At 49.4% G+C, this 20229-nt stretch overlaps 2 protein-coding genes across 2 annotated transcripts in view; one reads left to right on the top strand and one right to left on the bottom strand.

Moving 5' to 3' along the window:
* LOC142563730 (uncharacterized) overlaps nt 1-20229 on the top strand; it is a 115044-nt gene that overhangs the window by 21808 nt on the left and 73007 nt on the right. The window lies entirely within an intron of this gene.
* On the bottom strand, nt 9140-19056 carry LOC142564647 (uncharacterized). Its single transcript, XM_075675724.1, has 3 exons — nt 18788-19056; nt 12552-12674; nt 9140-9454 (listed from the first exon to the last, which is right to left on the bottom strand). The coding sequence occupies exons 1-3, from the start codon at nt 19040-19042 to the stop codon at nt 9254-9256; spliced, it is 579 nt and encodes a 192-aa protein (XP_075531839.1). The 5' UTR covers nt 19043-19056; the 3' UTR covers nt 9140-9253.

Below are 20229 nucleotides of genomic sequence, written 5' to 3'. Positions count from 1 at the left end.
CAAGAGTACGGTATTTGCTACACGACCAGACCTTTCGGTGTCAGTCTCAACATAACCAGCAACATCATGGTTAGAGGCATATTGTAGGTTACGTTTCAGAGCAATTTCATCAAAGGTTTAAGATCAACATCCATGATATATCAATGTTTTTTCTTTTACAATAACCAGGATCTGTGGCATCAATCCAGGTTTTAGCGATATTGCCGATAACCAGTTTCTTAACGTTTTACTATTGGAAAGCTAAGCGTTTTTTGCAAGGTACCTCTATGCTTTTGGGCTACTAAAACAGAGGTTAAGGGCAAACTGATGGAACCTTCTAGCCAGCGTCGTCCGTGCTTGTTCAGAGGTTGCAGTTCATATGAACACGAAGAATTACAAAAAAAAGATTTGTTGGTGTTCCTGGATAACTCGGCCAATATTCCTGCTGGTGGAATGATGGCCGAGGCTCTTTTCGGTCTTGACACAGTCCTCCGTAGACTTGCTAACTGATCCAAATACTTCCGCTTCTTGGTTCGTAGGTGTAAAAGTCTTGCGAATTGGGCTTCGGCCCTTTCCTGTTGGTGTAGATGAGGGCTCCTGCAATGAGCACCAAGAGGTGCTTCGAGCAGACTCTGTCGGGACAGAACAGTAACGCATAACATACAGCACAGGCGAGAAGGTGAGCAATTAACCACACACTAGCTCTGAACGCACCTTGAGCGACGGCTGGCTGGGTTGGGTTGAGCGGGTCGCGCAGCTGGGTCAGCTGACTGGGTTAAGGCTAGCCTGATGCAGGCTCTGGTGGGGCCGAACAGTAAGACAACACACGCACACACGCACACACGCACACACGCACACACGCACACACGCACACACGCACACGCGCGCACGCACGCACGCACGCACACACGCACACACACGCCCGCACACGCGCGCACGCACGCACACACGCGCACACGCGCGCACGCACGCACACACGCGCACACGCGCACGCACACACACGCGCACACACGCGCACACACGCGCACGCACACGCACGCGCACACGCACACGCGCACGCACACGCACGCGCACACGCACGCACGCGCACACACGCGCACACACGCGCACACGCACACGCACGCACGCGCACACGCACGCACGCGCACACACGCGCACACGCACGCACGCACACACGCGCGCACACACACACACACGCACGAACACACACGCGCACGCACGCGCACGCACGCGCACACACACACACGCACGAACACACACGCGCACGCACGCGCACACACACGCGCACGCGCACACGCGCACGCGCACACACACGCGCGCACACACACGCGCGCACACACGCGCGCACACACACGCGCACACACACGCGCGCACACACACGCGCACACACACGCGCGCACACACACGCGCACACACACACGCGCACACACACACGCGCACACACACACACGCACGCGCACACACGCGCACACACACACGCGCACGCGCACACACGCACGCACACACGCACGCACGCACACACACACACACGCACGAACACACACGCGCACGCACGCGCACACACACACACACACGCACGAACACACACGCGCACACACACACACGCACGAACACACACGCGCACGCACGCGCACACACACGCACACGCACGAACACGCACGCGCACGCACACGCACGCGCACACACACGCACGCGCACACACACGCACGCGCACGCACACGCACGCGCACACACACGCGTACACGCACACGCACGCGCACACACACGCACGCACGCACGCAAACTTTATTTGTCAGGAAGTGATTTTAAGGAGGGGTGGTCGGAGCCCCCCGTCCAGGACCCCACATGCCGCCTGTCTGACCTGGCTAATTAAGGACTTTTGTCCTGCCAAGTAGGAACGGGCGAGCTGTGGCTCCCGCTGCTCCATTGCGTCATTGCTATTTCGCCTGTGAGGGCGCTTAGTGCATTCCTAGGTTACATGTATTAGAGTGGTTATGCCACCGCACCAAGGGCAGTTGGCCCTATAGAGAGTGGGATACATGACGTTTAGCAATTTTAGATGGAGGAGTACTCCAGTCTGGTATTTTACGCCAATCGGCGACCATTACCCCGCTAAGTCGTGGTTGAGGCGGCGGGTGTTTCCATTCCTTCTTTCCTGTGTTCTTGCGTCTTATATCCTACTGTGAAAATTACAGTAGCACAGTAAGACATAAGACGCAAGAACACAGGAAAGAAGGAATGGTTTGCGACTGCAGAAGACGTGCAAATGTACACTACTTGTTCTAGGGTGCTTAAATACCATGTTAATTAAATAAATATTACTATTGTCCACAGCAATGATGTTTAACTACAATGTGTGTCAACAGGTTAGGTATTATTAGCATCACAACTGAGAATATTGTGGGCTAATTTGTATAGTATAAGTGATCCCATTGCTGGTTGCAAGCAAATGCATGAAAGGCGTGAAGCTATTATAGACTGATGCATTCTTTTTTTGCACGAACGTGATGCACCACTTCACTACTGCAAAATTCAACACTCTCAGGTAAACCGTACTGAACAGCAAGCTCATTTTGAACCAACAAGAACGAAATATGGTTGAAGTATCATGCATGCAACTGTTTAATACATTAAATTCAGTTGGCTATGGTGTTGGGCTGCTAAGCACGACACCCGCCGTGGTTGCTCAGTGGCTATGGCGTTAGACTGCTGAGCACGAGGTCGCGGGATCGAATCCCGGCCACGGCGGCCGCATTTCGATGGGGGCGAAATGCGAAAACACCTGTGTACTTAGATTTAGGTGCACGTTAAAGAACCCCAGGTGGTCGAAATTTCCGGAGTCCTCCACTACGGCGTGCCTCATAATGAGAAAGTGGTTTTGGCACGTAAAACCCCATATTTTAAAGGTTCGTTTTGGAAAAAGCAAAGGAGGGTCCTAACAGCTTGTATCGACACGTGTACTTGTTTATCGGGTGAACACGTTTCACCACCTAACAAATGTTATCGCTCAGCGTAGGACACGCCTGCATGTATCGGAAGCTTCTCAAATGTTACGGGTGGTTCTGTCCACTGTCTGTTGACACCGAAGCCTGTGTTGTGTGATAGCACGCACGCGCGACGCGAATTGTGTAGTACTTTCTGGAAGACACGCGGGCACCAGCGGCTACTCTGGAACCTTCGATGACTCATGCATAAAAGCCGGCGCGCTTGATCCGCTGATTAACTTTTCAGCGATCGCTGGCTGTGTTCGGCGCCATAGTTGTGCCTTGAGTGTAGCCTGTCTTTCTGGGCACAGATTCGCCACAAAACGAGTTAGTTTCGCCATTCACAGTTTCGCCACTGTGTTCTTGACCATCTCTACCACGCGACAATATGTAATGCAGGATGTAGTTGTGTCTCCGCCTGTAAGCTAACGAGCTGAACATCGCGTAATGATTCAGGCTATCTATCTTAAACGACTTACTCGTACTGCCGTCCTCAGTCGCAGTAGCATCCGGCTTCCGTTTCGATGCAGGCGCGTTCCGCATGGTTGACAACCGAAACGTAGCTTTCGGGCTTACATCTCCACTAGTAAACACGTCACTTCACCCCAATTTAAGCAACGCGAGATAACGAAGTGCCACAAGCTGGTTTTAGCACAAAATAGGCAACTAGCATAAGTTTATGAACCAATGAATCCGCCATGCAGGCGAAGATATCGGTAAAAATTTAAATCCAGGCCAGAGGCCACGTGGGTGGTCGATGATGTTAAACCCTATTTCGCGTTAATAATGAAAAAAAAATGATGTACTATGCTTGTTTTATTAACAGCGCAGCGCGGTCGATTTCCTCGTGCTCCGGGGCCATTTTTCTTTAACTTGAGAGTGGGCGGGGCCTGGAGGTTACCAGCGAACGAGCGGCCCACTCCATAAGAACGCTGGCCGCCCCAGCGTACCGCACATACGCAGTTGCGTCCGCGCTCGTCCGTAACCCAGCCAGCCATACTGTTCGTTTTAAGCATATTTCTGTGACTTTCAGGTGACCTTGAGCCAAAGGCCGTAGCCGTTGTGTTTAGAAAAAGTTTAGTTCGACAAGAGACGATACGATCACTCAGTCACAATCACGGCACACTTCCACCAGGACAGTAACATAAACAACGAAACACAGCACGTTTTCAAAGTAAGCAATGTCCGAGTCCTCACGCACCAACATATAAACAAATTTAGCCACGCAGAGGCACAGTTGCGCAAAATTCCAGAGCCGTTACCCGGGCTCTCAACATGGAACACCTGCGAAAGTTGCGAGAACAAAACAAGATCATCCGGGCAGCCATTCAAGACCGCATTACACACGCCAGTTACTTCCCAAACAAGTTACGAAAAATATTGTTTCAGAGTTTTTCCAAATGTTTGTTCACCAATATCATTCACGCTGCAACTTCTAGTACGTTTAAGTTTGATTTGTCATTTCCAATAGCGGACGTTCAAAAGGCACATGCAGGGCACTTGATTGTCATCTTTCGGCGCTGAGACAGAGTTGCCTGCGCTCTTTTCAACGCCAGCGGTCCGTAAGGTCCGCGGCGCGTCCGGCGCTCTGGCAGCGTCCGGCGCATCGCAGATGGCTGTTTGACCGAGACGAGACTTGCAATGAGGTTCTGTCCGTGACAGAAAACTACTGCGTCCATATGGACCAGTACGGAGTATGACGTGGTGCGGTGTGATGGGGCGTGCCGTTGCGAACATGACTACGCCCATTTTATGATTGTGGCTAGTATCATCTCGGGGAACCAGTCTGCTTTGCCGGTGGCTATTTCATGCTTACATCTACTCTCGGTTACGGGAGAGGCACGGCATGACATGACAAGAACTTTATTTGAGTCCTGAGGGACTGAGACCCCGGGGAGCCAAAACCGAAGGCTGCCGAAGATCAAGTCGGTGGCTCCGCCCCCGATGGAACCGGGAGATCAAGTCCCGCCGCAATGTCGTGGGCCCTCTGGACAGTCTGGAGTTGAATGTGGAGGTTGCTGCTCTTGAGAGATTCCTGCCATTGTTCTTTCGTGATGGGTGGAGAGGCGTTAAAGGCTGGGCACAGCCAGAGCATGTGGTCAAAGGAGCATGAGTCATGACCACAATTGGGGCACGACTGTGAGTGTTCAGGATCTATTTTGTTAAGGGACCGAGGATTGGGATACGAACGGGTTTGCAGAAGTCTGAGTGTGGTAGCCTGAGGTTTGTTAAATTTGGGGTGAGGGGGTAGAAATGTCCTTCTGCCTTGTCGATAATGGGAAACAATTTCGTGGAAAGTACATAATGCATCTTTGTGGATGTTGACCTCGTTCCAAGCAGAATTTTATTTCTATAGTAGAGTTGGACCTACGGGTCGATTTTCTCGCCCAGTGTGGCGATTTCTTGACGTTGAGTGTGCGGGAGCGGGGTCATGCGTTTGCCGCTTTAAGCCAACCTTTACGTTAAAAAAATAAGCATAGAACAGGAAAAAGGGTTACTTCATTAAAGGAATTGTGATCCTTGTGAAGTGTACACATGCTTTAAGTATATTTATCGATACTTTGTTATATAACTGAGTAATTTTGTAGAAAATACGCTCGTCATATTGAACATATACAAGGGCAGCAAATATCCTGGTGTAAGCATTTTCACTTCAGCGTGCGTAGCAAAATCGAATTATCAGTGGGAACCCTTTCGTGGGCGCGCTCAAGTCTCTCCTCAAATCCACGTATTAATCTTTCGTAGAAGAACGCAGCTAGAGTTTCTGCTACGTCCCCGAGTGTTCCACGTCAGGGACGTCGACCTCTCACGCCATGGCGCCTAGAGCGTCGTGGACTTCCTCGAAGGCCCAAGTCTTCGCGATGTTGTCCCTACGGGTAATGGTGCCGAGACCGTCGTCGACGCGACAGCCTCAACAGTTGGCCTCTCTGAGATCTACTGCGTTCAGCACATGGGAGACCTTAACTGCCAAGTCACCGTCAAGAGCATGGCTTCCATGACTTTGATCGTCGATGCTGGCTGCCTTGTCATCGGTGGCGAGCGCTGTCCTGTCGTTCCCGCCGGCCCGCAGGTCACCAACCTAGCCTGCCTCTTCCTGCCGTCATTCGTTCTGTTGCAAATGGGTCGCAAGCCCCAAGGGTAGCGTTGGCCTGGCGGCCTGGGGCACAGCTGGAAGCATCCGAAGGTCCTGGCAAGGGATGAGTCGACTGCTAACAGAACGACTTGTTTATTCTAGCATCGCAAAAGAGCGGCCGGTCAGGTCGACCGAAGTGGAGAAACGGGAGCCCACGTTACTCGACTGAATAAATCGAAGCTTCTCTCTTGGCGTCCGGGGGCAGCTGCTTTTATACTCTCGGAGGCGAGGGCAAGAAGGAACGGCTCGCAAGAGGCGCACGTGACGGCGGCGCACGGATACGTTGTGACAAGAAGTGGCGTATCCGCCGGGCCGGCGCCGGTATTTGACGCCGCGCTTTGACAAGCGTGGGCACCAACATGCACGCACGCACGCACGCACGCACGCACGCACACGCACGCACGCACGCACGCACGCACACGCACACACGCACGCACACACACACACACACACACACACACACACACACACACAGACACACACACACACACCAACACACACCAACACACACCAACACACACACACACACACACACACACACAAACACACACACACACACACACACACACACACACACACACACACACACACACACACACACACACACACACACACACACACACACACACACACACACGAAGACACGTGGCATTGAAACATGCCTGGACGCGCTCAGCAGGAGGCGTTGGGACAGCGCTGAACTGGCCAAAATGTCCGCCGCTGTGAACGAAGCCCCGGCGTCTGTTGCATCCGCGCCGGCTATACCGCACGTCGGAGGCGAAACGTAACAGTTCCAAACGACGCCCTCGTCCAGGCGCTATCCCCGTGCGGGAAGATTCTGTCTGCCAACGCTGGTCTTATGAGCGGACGACGTGGCATGCTCATGAGCACCCGCTACGTTCGGATGGAAATGAGCTCGACAACCCCGATCTCCGATTACATGCGAATCTCTGGTCATCGTGCGACGTCTGACTACAGCGGCTTGCAACGCGTACGTGTGTCGTCGACGCGGCTCCAGCGACCACTACCGTGCACAGTGCACCACATCATTCTGCGGCCGTTGTGGTATCCATGGCCACGAAAGCAACGGATGACACCGTCCTTGTCGGCCTTGCGGGGATGGTCACCCTACGCTCGCGTACCCTGTGCGGCGTTCATACTCGGACGCTGCTGCTGGAGCCTATCGCCTCTTACCGCCGGCTTGTTTCAGCTGCGGCTGCGACTGCGCGTGACGCCGTAACCAAAGAAATTACCCTGACACCGCATCAACCAGCGTTGACAAATGAAAAAGAAGAGGTATGCAGCTCGGGGCAACGGGCCATGTTCGCCACGCTCTACTGAAGAAGAAGACCGTGAAGGGGCGGATCGCAACACGCCATTCTCTCTTTTGGGGCAACTTCACTGGGACACAACCACAGGTGTGCTTTTCTTGCAGTTTACAATTTGATTAGAGAGACAAAAAGAGTACCTCGCTGAATTTCTAAATTTATCAATAATTTCTATTACTTCATTTCTTTACGTTAACGTATTTTATCAAAATTCTTAACATCTTTATTACACTTCTAAATTACAGTTCTATAGTCCCGCGCTCAACTATTCAAATCTAGTTTCGCTTTACTTCTAAGCGTACGGAAACCCACCTGCTTCTTGGCCAATCCCCCATAGTGGGTATGCGCCACTGTTTAGGACACAAGACAAGGCAAGACAGCACTCCATGTTCGCTGGCCTTCCGAGCAGCGAAGGACACGCATGCTGTGGCCGACAGCACCTCCACGAATTCGGCTGCTACCATCAGCCCTCCTGATCGCACCGAGAATTTCAACACAGATAGAACACTTGACCGTGCCATACAGACGAAGCGCGCTACTCAGGCGCCATCTCGTATCCGTCGTCGCCGCAAAGCCCTTCTTGCGCGATACTACGCTTTTCTTCTTACGCTTTCGCCACACCTTCCTCCTCCGCTTTCCTACTCGCGCTCTCTTCGCTATCGCCGTCTTTCATCTGCCGCTGCACTCCGCGTTCGCTTTCATTTCTCGCTGTGTTCGTCTGCTCGGTTACGAGGGACAACGCCGACGCTCGCCGCAGGAACGGGCGCCTAAAAGAACTGCGCTCTAAAAATAGCGCAGCAAGCTTTAAAAATATCACGCGGAAACTCCTCAGGAAGTGGTCTAATTATGCGTGAGCGTTGTGCCACTTGCTCATTTCCACGCAGCCCGGTGTCGTCATCAAGGTTATAAAACTTGGTCTTACCAGTATGAGCCCTTATCAACCTTTATTGGTCGCTATCAACCTTATCGGAGTCGATGCGAGCCTTACCAACCCTTAACAGTCGGTATCAACCTTATGGCCATCGATCCGATCCTTATGAACCCTCTTCGGTCCTTATTAACCTTATCAGGACTCCTCCGACCATTAGAGGCCCTTATCACTCCTTAGCACCTTATCCAACCACGTCGAACCATTATCAACAGGGATGAGTACCATATAACTCCTAATCACTTATTAACTCAATGACTGCTTACCTGTATCTGTTGCGCCACGTGAAGAGAATGAGCCCTCAGAGATCGGTTGCATTTCATTCATATTAGAGAGACAGAACGCCGACCAAAGCGGTGTTGTTGAATGGGCTAATTGGTTTGACTCCCGCCGGAAGGCTTCCGCTTGGGAGCCGAAACGTCTAACCCCTTCGACAACACCATATTGCCCGGCGTTCTCGTAACTGTCTTTCTAATGCATGTATGAAATCATTCCTTGATGTACGCACCTGCCTGCTTACGCACCGTTACACCCACGTGGCTGTTTTGCCGTTTTACAACCGCCATTGCGGTAAGGCTGCCAACTTCCGGGTATAGTTGGACAAGGGGCGATGTAGCACTTTCACAGACAGCCGTCCGTGTCTAGATTAGTGGTTCTGTGAAAACTGAATGGTGAATAAAGAATAGTGAATTCAACCTGGCTTGCGATTTGTTCCTATCACCGAGATAGCTTAAGTTGGCGCCCATGTTCGAAGCACCTAAAAAAAATCGAAGCAGACGAGCGCAGCCTGTGTGTTCACCCACTTCCATTGGGAAAATCAAAATCAAAACCGTCAGTGCCTTGCCATGGGCACTGCGATAAGTCGGATTACTCCTGCGATGAAAAAACGCCGCGGGGCTGTTCAAATTGAGTTCATGCACTGATCGAAATTCCAGTGGTATCCGCCGATGTAGTCGTTCAGGCTGCTCAGCACCTTGAGTCGGGTGAAATTGCCGGCTTCGATCTGCAACGAGTCGCACGCCGCGTTTGCGACGTCGAGGTTGATGTCGAAGGCGGCGATGCCGAACGGCACGTTGGGGTAGGCCAGCGTTGCCCTGCAGACCTGAAAGCGACGAGAAGGAGAGGGCAGCATTTGTGGAAAGGGTGAGCAACGAGCGAGTGACGGGCATTCGACTTGGCTTATTACGTTTCGAGGCGCAGATCAATCAGAGCAACCGTGGCGCGGGAAGCAGTGACGCGTTACTAAACGAGACCGCACGTACCGGGTCATATCACAATGAAACCAACTATTGAAATTAGAAGCGTTACGTTTTGGGCGAGTTGGTTGCGCATGATTCTTTATAGAGACTTATGCGCGCACGGAGACAGGACAGGAATTGAAATTAAACTGTTGGGTTGATCCTCTCGAAGATTCGCGGAGAGTGTAGAACTCCGCAGTAGATTTGAACGCCGAAGTTTTCTATTTTTTTAGATTAACCTGCACCCAAAGCGCGGCACGCGAATGTTTCCGTGCTAGGCATCCGTCGCAGTGCGGCAACTGCAGACGGGCATCGAACGCGCGACCTCGTGCTCAGCAGGACAGCACCATAGCCACTCAACCGCCGCGGCAGGTCCACATCCCGCTATAGTTGTGGGAAATTTAATAAAGACTGAGGAAATGCTGGCGCGCTGCTTTTCGCCGAGAATCGTGTATACATCGGAGGAGGCCGATCCACTTGTATGAGCTCACAGTTTAAGGCGTAGGGACCGTGAGTTATCTTAAAGGCGCCGACTTACTTCAATAGTAGTGTGCCAGTTAAAAAAAAAAGAAGTAGCTTTGACACGCGACAAAGAACGTCATCAGTGTCAGGTACGTTTCCTTTTAGAGCGCGCATCCGGTACGTTTAATGCGAAACCTTTCCTAATGCGAAAGCATTATACGCCCCATTAAGCAAAAATCTCTTGGTGTCGGCATGACCGAAAGATGGCACCAAAGTTGGCCTACGGCGCAAAGAGTATAAACACGGGAAAAGATATTCGGATTGGTGTCAAATTTCTCAGGGAGGTTCAAGACAACGTAAATTAATGTCTTTGAAGATAAAACTTGGCACATTTCGCAGTGGGTGGGAACCCAACCCGGACATCCGGGGTGGGAGACGAGTATGCCTACCCGACGCCACGGCGGCTCCACGGTTCTGGTTGACTTAATATGAGCCTAGTGCGCGCGTCATTGGGCACGTGACGGCGCAGCCAATGGGGAGGAGGTGGCGCCACGTCGCGACTGCATAAAACGGGGGCATTCATGACATTCCGTGGTCTGCAAATCGTACGATGCTTTCGCATTCTCACACGTATAGGGAGTTTCAAGTGCCTTTTGCGAGTTTTTCTTTCTTTTTTTTACTTTTAACCCTGCAATTGATTTACGGAACGCAAGTCGATAGCTGTAGGTTTGTGCCTAGACCTCCTTTGGGGACTCTGGGGAAAAAAATTACGCAACCAATGGCAGTATTGAACTGCGGTCTTCTAGTGCAACAACCAGATACTCTGCGCATTTGGCCACAGACGCACGCATGGAACAAGAGAATAAATATCGTAAGAATTCTCTTTGCTCGCGTAAGCAGTGCTGTGACTTGGTCGGCCCGTGCATGACGTCACATGACCACAATTTCAAGCAGGTATGTGTGACTATTCGAAACTTTCGCATAGCGAATCCAATAGTGCCCTATTCCATTCGGTCTTCAAGTCGAATAGTCACTATTCGTTAATGCGTATATTTTTCGAATAGCTTGTAAATACTTCAAAACGTCAACTGCGCTCAAATAAACATATAGTATAGTCTAGGATGGTATAGCGTGCATAGCATGCACATAAAACATGACAACTGGCGTCGTGAAGCAGGCCACGTGACCTAAGTATCCATACTTTACAGGCTGTACAGCGATCATTCAGACTCTCTGAAGATCCCTGTGGGTGCGCAGAGACTACTCGTCCGCTCATGATGCTCTATTTATGATTTTAATAAACAACGTTTCATAACCTACTGTGCAATGACAGAAACTTGATAAATTTAGGGATACGGGAATGTGAATGTCGTTTTATATTATTTGTGATAACGGCTGTTCATTATTCGAAAATTGTTTCGCAAAATATTCGATACTCCATTCACTTTTGGCACTATTCGATTTGTATTAGATTCGGTCTCAGAAACGGTCTATTCGCGCACCCCTAGCAATTTGTTTATAAAAATGAGAACGCTTCAGTTGGCCCCTGTCCTTCCCCATAGTGACAGCTTGCGGCATAAAAGTTACAAACAGGGTTCAGGTGACTCGGAAAGGCTGGCTGATTCCTACGTTCGGATCGGTGAACCTGTTTTTGTCAAAGGCCCACCTATCGCTTTGAAAGCCTTTGACAAAGATAGGCCCACTTATCGAAACTGCGCAGCCCTTCTTAGGCACATTATCCCTGTTTTTAAACTTTTGCAGCGCAGTGTGCTACTCCATCTACCGACCACCTTCTTGACTAGTGACAGCTGGGGCTTTGCAGGCATTGTGCCACTGCAACACCATCGGCCCAGCTCGAAACGGAACAGGTTGCAACGTTTCCAAGCCGGAGTACACCAAATAAATGTCCATTCTATCGTCGTCGTCGTGCCGCCGGTGTCGCACACACACACGACACACACACAGACAATTGCTTGCTTTGCACGAATATGCTGCGCCAGCTGGTGTCCCTTTATGGAAGTCCCAGTGATGCTAGAAGGCTGCAAGGTGCTACGCGTGAAATTATGTCCACAGTGCGTGCTATCTGCATAATGTTTTCTCACAAACATTGCACTATGGGACACGCGTGACATTCCTAAGAAAAACGTGCCGGCTACGCCTCATGCAGAGGGGATATTTTTGAATTCCGCGTTTAGAAAAAAATGATTTCTTGGAAGTTTAGCAGCATAAAGCGCCATAAATAACGCCACAAAAATCTCCGAAGACACAAGCAGGAATATTTATAAAGTTTATATGCTACCCATAATGCCCACGTAGCGATCGGATTTGCCTTTACCACTTTATCGAAGTAAATGTGGAGGTTTGGAAGAGACTGTGAATGCTACAGTTTGCTCTTGTTCTCATTTTTGTGGGCTTTCCACTTCTCCGGATGCCTTTCCAGTGCCCCTACACAAAACGCTCTTGTCAGACTAGGTGCACTAATTCAACAAGTAAAGTCACCTTTGTTCTGATCGTTATATCCGTGTCGTACGTGACTGTTAGTTCTTGCTGTGTATCAAAGGCAAAGGCGGACTCCCCGTCTCTGAAGTAGTTGAAGTTTGAGCCGTACTGACCCTTGCAAACCTGCGACAGAGAGAACAAGGGTAGGTTGTAGCCACAGAACGAGATTTTGTGATGTTGATCCGTTTTCCCGCGCGCTAGAAATATGTGTTCCAAACATGACGGCCATGACGTCTTTACGCTTCCTGTAATGTCTTACGGCTCTGGCGGTACAAAAAAAGCATGACCCAGGAATTTAGCTTCCCCTGCCCTGAGAGTGCCGTCGTTGGGGCTTCGATTTGGACATTGTCTGTTAATCCCGACAGCCAAGTTGTTCTTTTACCAAGCGGATCCCTATCGCCAGTACCGGTCGTAAGGGCAGTTTCCTCGCATTATAGCATTTTCAGTCGCTGTCGTTTCACGCGCTGAGGTTGCAACCACAGGCGTCCGCCGACACTGCACGGGGTTCCAAACTTGTCCTTCTGGAAGTGGCGCTCGAATCCCGGTTGGCCCCCGCGTAATGTTGGTGAGGGGGGAGCGCCACCCGTTACACATAGTGAAACATAGCGCCGCAAATAACCGCCTCATAAACCATGCTAAACGCATTCTTGAATAGCAACCAAGCGTACGCAGTTCTTCACATTTTTTTTAGAGATAGTGAAGTCTGCGCATACGAAACTACCGGCACTACGCGCACTCTGCAAACCATAGAGTTTCTCACTACATTACCCAGAGGTAAATCTGGCGCTGCTGCGCTGTGGTATGCATGGGAATGCCGGTATATTGTGACTTCGGATCGGCATCGTTCTCGGAGAGACAGGACACCTTGAAGACGCGCTTGGCAAGCACCGTTCCGTCTGTCACAATGATTCATTTTCTACTGAAACAGCACGTGAAACGCTGTTTTAGCTTTATTATTACGCAAGAACATGTTTTGTTTAACTGTGAGAACTTGTTATTGCGTGTACGATTATATGTTACGTAAAAAGTATCAGCGGACCACTAAAGTTGGAGGACAGACGACAAGGTTCGCGCTCACTTTGAAACAGTTTGTCGTCTGTTCTTTCTTTTCTTTGTTTGGTCATGCATTGTAGGTGAGTAAAGATGCAATATGCGTGAATGGAAACATTTTATGAAGATTTAACTTTGAGGACGCGTTATTTGTGTAGCGAAATCCACGTTTTAGACGAAGCCTCTTACAACACCAGCCAACACGAGCCTCGCAGACGTATATACCGTCATTCCCATGACGGCACGGTGTCCCCTTAAGAAACTCCCATAGACGATGGCGCCAGATTACCCTCTAGGTGTTATAGTGAGAAACTCTACGCTGCAAACATTGCAGATCGCTTCGAAGATGAGGCCCGCGCGCACTTTGACCACGTCGCAGATCGCTTTCAAGACACACGAGCACCGCTAACGCGTTCCTACGGCATCCGCCAAAGGCGTCTACTACGGCGTCCACGATTGGCAACGCCGCAGTAGACGCCGCGGTTGTCTCCACTCTGTTTGGAGCGGCGGGTGAGGAGTACATCGAGACACCCTAGCAGCCGCCGGAGAAGAACGCCTCTCCTACCTCGCCTGCGGTGTCCTCATCTGAGAGACAGTTACTGCGCTGCACATAGAGTTTCTCACTAAAACACCTAGAGGGTAATCTGGCGCCACCGTCTATGGGAGTTTCTTAAGGGGGCACCGTGCCGTCATGGGAATGACGGTATATGTGTCTACGAGGCTCGTGTTGGCTGGTGTTGTAAGAGGCTTCGTCTAAAACGTGGATATGGCTACGCAAATAACGCGTTCTCAAAGTAAAATCTTCATGAAATGTTTCCATTCACGCATATTACATCTTTACTCACCCACAATGCATGCCCAAGCGAAGAAAAGCAAGAACAGACGACCAATAACTGTCTCAAAGCGAGCGCGAACCTTGTCGTCTGTCCTCCAACTTTAGCGGCCCGCTGATACTTTTTACGTAACATATAGTGGTACACACAAAAACAAGTTTTCATAGTTAGACAAAACATGTTTTCGCGTAATAATAAAGCTAAAACAGCTCTCCACGTGCTATTTTAGCAGAAAATGAATCATCGTGACAGACGGAACGGTACTTGCCAAGCGCGTCTTCAAGGTGTCCTGTCTCTACGAGAACGATGCCAATCCGAATCCACAATATACCGGCATTCCCATGCATACCACAGCGCAGCAGCGCCAGATTTCCCTCTAGGTAATGTGTTGAGAAACTCTATGGCGCTGCACCTTACCCCAATCCTTCCTTCCTCAAATAAGAATCTCTATCTCTCAGTAGAGGGCACGCATCCGGGCCGCGTTCCTCGCTCGCGCACACGATTGAACCGCGTTCGCCGGCTCATCCTCACACGCTTTCATTCATACAGAATCTCACGGCGACGGCGACGGCAGAAATGCGCCTGGAGTGCCCATATAGTTATAGTTATACAGATTGAAAATTGAGGAGCAATTTCGCTCTGCCAAGGGGGATGACCAGCGAAGCTGTAGCATATTACACAAGGTAAATGTATTTATTTTCATCATTTCGTAATGGCAGTGACGATAGCTTTGTGATTACTGTGATATCACATCACGTACGAATCTAGAAAAGATACATATACTTCAGAGAAAGTTTTTCGAGTACTATTTAACCTGCCTTACAATGCCCACACATCAGACTTATTTGCGAAAGCAAATATAATACCCGTGTTTAAGAGGAAGCTTTAGCTCGGGGGCTCCTATCTAAATACATGTAAAAGGAGAATTCGTTTTTCTCAGCAACCACCGCACCAAATTTGACGAGGTTTGTTGCATTTACAAGAAAAACTCAAAATCTAGTGACTGTTGGTTTCGAATTTTCGAGTTAGGCCGGGAATTTTTTATTAAAAATTGGCAAAAATCGAAAAATTTCAGAAAACGAAACTATCAAGTTTACAACCCTGTAACTCAGCAATGAAACACGATATCACAATTCTGTGAATTGCATCTAATAGTACATCTAAAGCGGACAAAATTGATATGTTACACATGAATATAAAAAAATTTAATCATAGGGAAATACAACTTTTGCAAAACCGTTGTAACCAACGTAACAAATTCACGTAAGATGTAAAATGACATACTGAATTTGTCCGCTTTCAATGATCTAATGGATGCCATTACAGAACCGCGATATCAATTCTTGATGCAGAGCTATGAATTTGTAAACTTCGTGCTTCTATTTTTTTCAAACGGTCAAATATTTGAAAATCGTGTTAAGAAAATTTAAGCCCTAAATCGAAATTCCGCTTCCAACAGTCACTAGAATTTAACTTTCTCTTTCAATTGCAACAAATTTCATCAAAATCGGTGCAGGGGTTATCTCAGAAAAACGTTTTTGCGTTTTACATGTATTTGAATAGGCCGCGTCGGAGTTGGGCCCGAGCTAAAGCTTCCTCTTAACCTTTATCATTACAAGTTGAGTCAAGCTTTCAAACGGGAGGTAAAAGAGAATTTAAAGTTTCTTCATGAGTTATCTAATCTTACCAGGAACACACATTCTTACATCACAAGGTGTACGAAACAGTGGAAGGTAGTCACTCCGCGTGCCAATTATTCTACACAAAAGATATCATACACACTACCAACACTTCTAAATTTGTTTCTGAAATCAAGTCTTGATATTTATATAACTGATGTACGAGCTTTACGTCAACATTTTGTCACTCAATCTTTCTGAAATAATTGAAGAGCGTTTTTCAGGTAATTTGTGTTTTTGCGTTTATTTTTTCTGCAAATTTCACATGTGGTCAATTGCTATGTATATGTACCTCCTGTTCAATCGCTGTTTACCTTGTAAAGGAGGCTGCGGGCTCTAGTCAAGTCGCTTGCCTCTAAAGCGACTTTTACCCGCAGTCTCCTCCATCACTGATGGAAATAAAGAAGTTATTATTATTATTATTATTATTATTATTATTATTATTATTATATACACAGATTGGTTAGAGTGGCTGTTAAAATGTTGGTCAATGTTAAACGTATACAAGGCCGTTTTGTTGAGTAGTTGAGTGACTTGGAGAGGTGTGGCGCTTCAAACTTCTCTAGCACAAACTGAGTGAATCATTTCTTGTCTGGTTTTCAAATGTACACGTTGAATTCTCCAACGATGATCAGAGGGGTAGTGTCATCATGGCTAGCCCATGCAAAGTGTGTGGTCATGAACTTCTCGATATCACACTTTGGCGTGCCTGGAGTATATGCAAAGTGAATATCAGAATTCCGTCTTTCGTTTGTACGGCACAGACATCCATCCCCACAGTATCTGGCATTGGCGACTTGCGAGTCAAGAGGACAAATGGACATACGTTTTCACCTTTGCGTATATGACAAGGGCTCCTGCTCGTGAGTCTACGTGCTGTTCACAAACTACATGAACCCTACGCGGCTATGAGCCATTGAATTTTTGCTTGCTTACGGGGGTATGAGCAATTGATGATCGCAGTTTTCGACATGCTGTTCTCTATGTTGCATGCATGATTAGGAAGAATGCAAGCGCTATTCGCCTCACTTTTCTTAGTGCGCTTAGCCTCTGCCTTACGGGGCTATGAGCCATGGCATTTTTGCTTGCTTAGGGGGTATGAGCCATTGCTGATGATGATAGTTTTGCTCGCACACGTGAACATTTCACGTAATCCTAGCTATAAACAGCGCCGCTGTAATAGTCTTACGTTATTCCGGCCTGTATCTCTCTTTCTGCGTTTTCTGTCGGTCGACGCGTCTGCAAAATGGCTCCTCCGCCATTGACACCTACTACAGCACGGTGAAGACTCTCGGAAACCCGTTGGAACTTGGGGAAACCTGCCGGAAGCCTGTTTAAATGTGCCAGAACCTGTCGGAAAGCCCGTGGAACACGGGGCCGACACCGGGCGACGCCATGCCCTAATAGCGTTAAAAATGGGTCTGTTTGTGGTTGCCTAGACGCCTTTTGGATATCGTGTAATCCGAATATACCCGTTGCTTTCGTGCCACTGATCGGAAATGACAGCTTCGCGCATCTCCTCACGTCACAGATATCTAAAGGAAGAAGTGAGGCAGATAGCTCTTCACATCGAATGAGTCGCGAACTCAAACACCGCGAGAAGATGAAAGCCCTCGGACACTTATACATCGACACTTATAACATCGATTCGAAACAGCGGTATTAGATTCGTATTAGAACACACGTGTTATCTTGGTACCGAGAATGAATCGATAAGCGCCTAAGGGTACAAACGCGAGGCGTACTTTGTGCACCGCGACTGTTACAAAGGACATTCATTCTTTCACAGAGTACACGCACAACTGCCGTGCGCGAGGTTGCGCGTTCGATTGGTGCATCCGCATCCTGGGGAGGGCGGAACGCAGAAGCTTCCACATAGCGCGTTTTAGGTGCGCGTCAACGAACACACTATGGTGGAAATTAATTCGCGCCTCCCCCCCCCCCCCCTACGACGTCAATGCATATAGCCGTGTTCCAGGTTGGGCACGTAAGTTTGAGAAAAAAAAAAATCAGAACTCAAGTCGTGCAACATTACGGGCGCATTTTCGAACAACGCACGCTGCTGCATGTTCCAAACCTGACGCAGCACAGCTACGTCAGGGGAGAACTTAACTTGCTCGCTTATGCCGTGGTCTCCAAGAATTCGATCGCATATGGTCACAATGGGGAATGGAAAGGAAATTAGAATGAAGTGTAAGGATTTTGTGCTCTAAACCAGGTTATGAGGTACGCCATCGTGGGGACTCCAAATTAGTTTTGATCACGTGTTCTTTTTTTTTTAGAGTGCACCTAAATCTAAGTGTAACAGCGTTATAGCATTCCGCCGCCACGGCCGGGATGAGGCCGCCGCGTTCGGGATGAGCCCGCACCCTTGAGCTCAGCAGTGCAACGTGCCATAGGTGCTATACTACGGTGGGTGGAATAAGAAGAAATGCGGGCCCCGAAGTACGTGTTCGTGTGGCAGCATTGTCTTGCGCTCTATTCCTGCCGGTTCCGAAAGGCTGGGCCACACCCCTTCCCCGTACACATGTGTAGCTGTGTATGGCTCTTGATTGACAGATACTATTTCCTCAATGGCAGTGAGCGCGACGATGCTCCTAGGTCGAGTGCTCTCGTCTTTTCTCATCCCACCTGTACATCGTGCGCAGCTGTATACGTCATCGTGAGAACATACCGACGCCGGCGAAACGTCGCCGTCGCCGCTGTAGTCCCGGCACTTTTGGAACGGCTCGTAGAAGGAAGTGCTACGCACGGACGCTGGCCTGTAGATGCGGGCTCGCAGCGTGAACGAGATGGTCACCGGCAGGTGAAGCTCGTGGCTGTGCAAGCGCTCGATGTGGCGCATCGCCTCCATCTGAAAACGTGAAGGCTCGATCACAGAGGCCATATACAGGGCGTGGCCTCCGAGATCACGTCGGGCTTCGCTCATTGCAGTCGGCGTTCTGCCCAGAGAACGAGCAGGGTCGTGACCTCCAACATCGATCGCACCGGGTGCGATGTCGTCAATGTAGCCTATCCTGCAGTGTTGCCCGCTCCTTAGAACATGCGATAACCGTCCCGGCTGCTTGCAGCAGCTGCCGCGAGGCGGCGGCACAAGTTTATGCCGGCGCCACGTTCGCAGCAGCTGGCTTATTTATGGAGAAAGGCAACTTTGCATATTTTTTGCAAGTAACTGTGCTAAGTGTTATATTGAACGGTCTGGACCATAATACGGAATCTTTCTTGCTTTTTTCTTTATTCATTTATTTAAGACAACACACAGATTGTCTTAGGGGACACGGCTAAAGGCAAACATTTGCCTGACCAGGACGCGTGCCGCCCGTACATTGGCAGCAAAATGGTAGTGGCAGGCTTTAAGGAGGTCACATATGAAATTAAATCAATACACATTTTCCAACACTTGAGTACACAATCCCCGTAAAAAGAAAGAGAAAAGGTTAAGGTTTACACAGTTTTCTAAGCACTTGAAGCACAACAAGAACAACAACAACAACAACAACAACAACAAAGAAACATGCACAAGAATGTTCCCGCAACATTTCAGTAAGAACAGAGCAGCGGTAATAGCAAAGCCGTGTTTTTCTAACGATTAAACAGAAAACGCACTTTCCTGTACCGCCCATGATTTCCGTGATAGCTGAACGATCCCAGTGCCAAAATTCCCTTTCGCGATTTCGGCAGGAAACGGCAGGGTGTCTCGTATCTGGTAGTTAGCCGTAAGCCGTAGTTCTTGCCCCCCCCCCCCCAAAAAAAAAATTGGAGGACGCTTAAGCTTCGCCTTCAAGAGCGGAACGCGGCAGCGTTCCCGTCGACCCGCCAAGGGGTGTAAGACAATGGGCTACGGCGCAGTGACTACGCGCCCCGCATCGGACGCGGTGAGCGTCGAGCAACGCAGCGTTCGGCGCGACAACGAAATGTGCGCCTGAGCAAGCGACGCACGCCTGAGCCTTAGAAACAGCTCGTTTCTAAGGCAACACCGCGTTCACTAGAGGCGCTTTTGTACCGCTTTGAAGCATCGAACTCGTGGCTCAGTGATAAAGAAAAAAAAAGAAACTCGTGGCTCAGTGGTAACGTCTCCGTCTCACACTCCGGAGACCCTGGTTCGATTCCTACCCA

This window comes from Dermacentor variabilis, chromosome 11 (genome assembly GCF_050947875.1).
Source record: "Dermacentor variabilis isolate Ectoservices chromosome 11, ASM5094787v1, whole genome shotgun sequence".
In the NCBI taxonomy this organism is placed as follows: Eukaryota; Metazoa; Arthropoda; class Arachnida; order Ixodida; family Ixodidae; genus Dermacentor; species Dermacentor variabilis.
The sequence above is the reverse complement of the archived record's forward strand: the minus strand, read 5'-3'. Positions and strand labels throughout refer to the sequence as shown.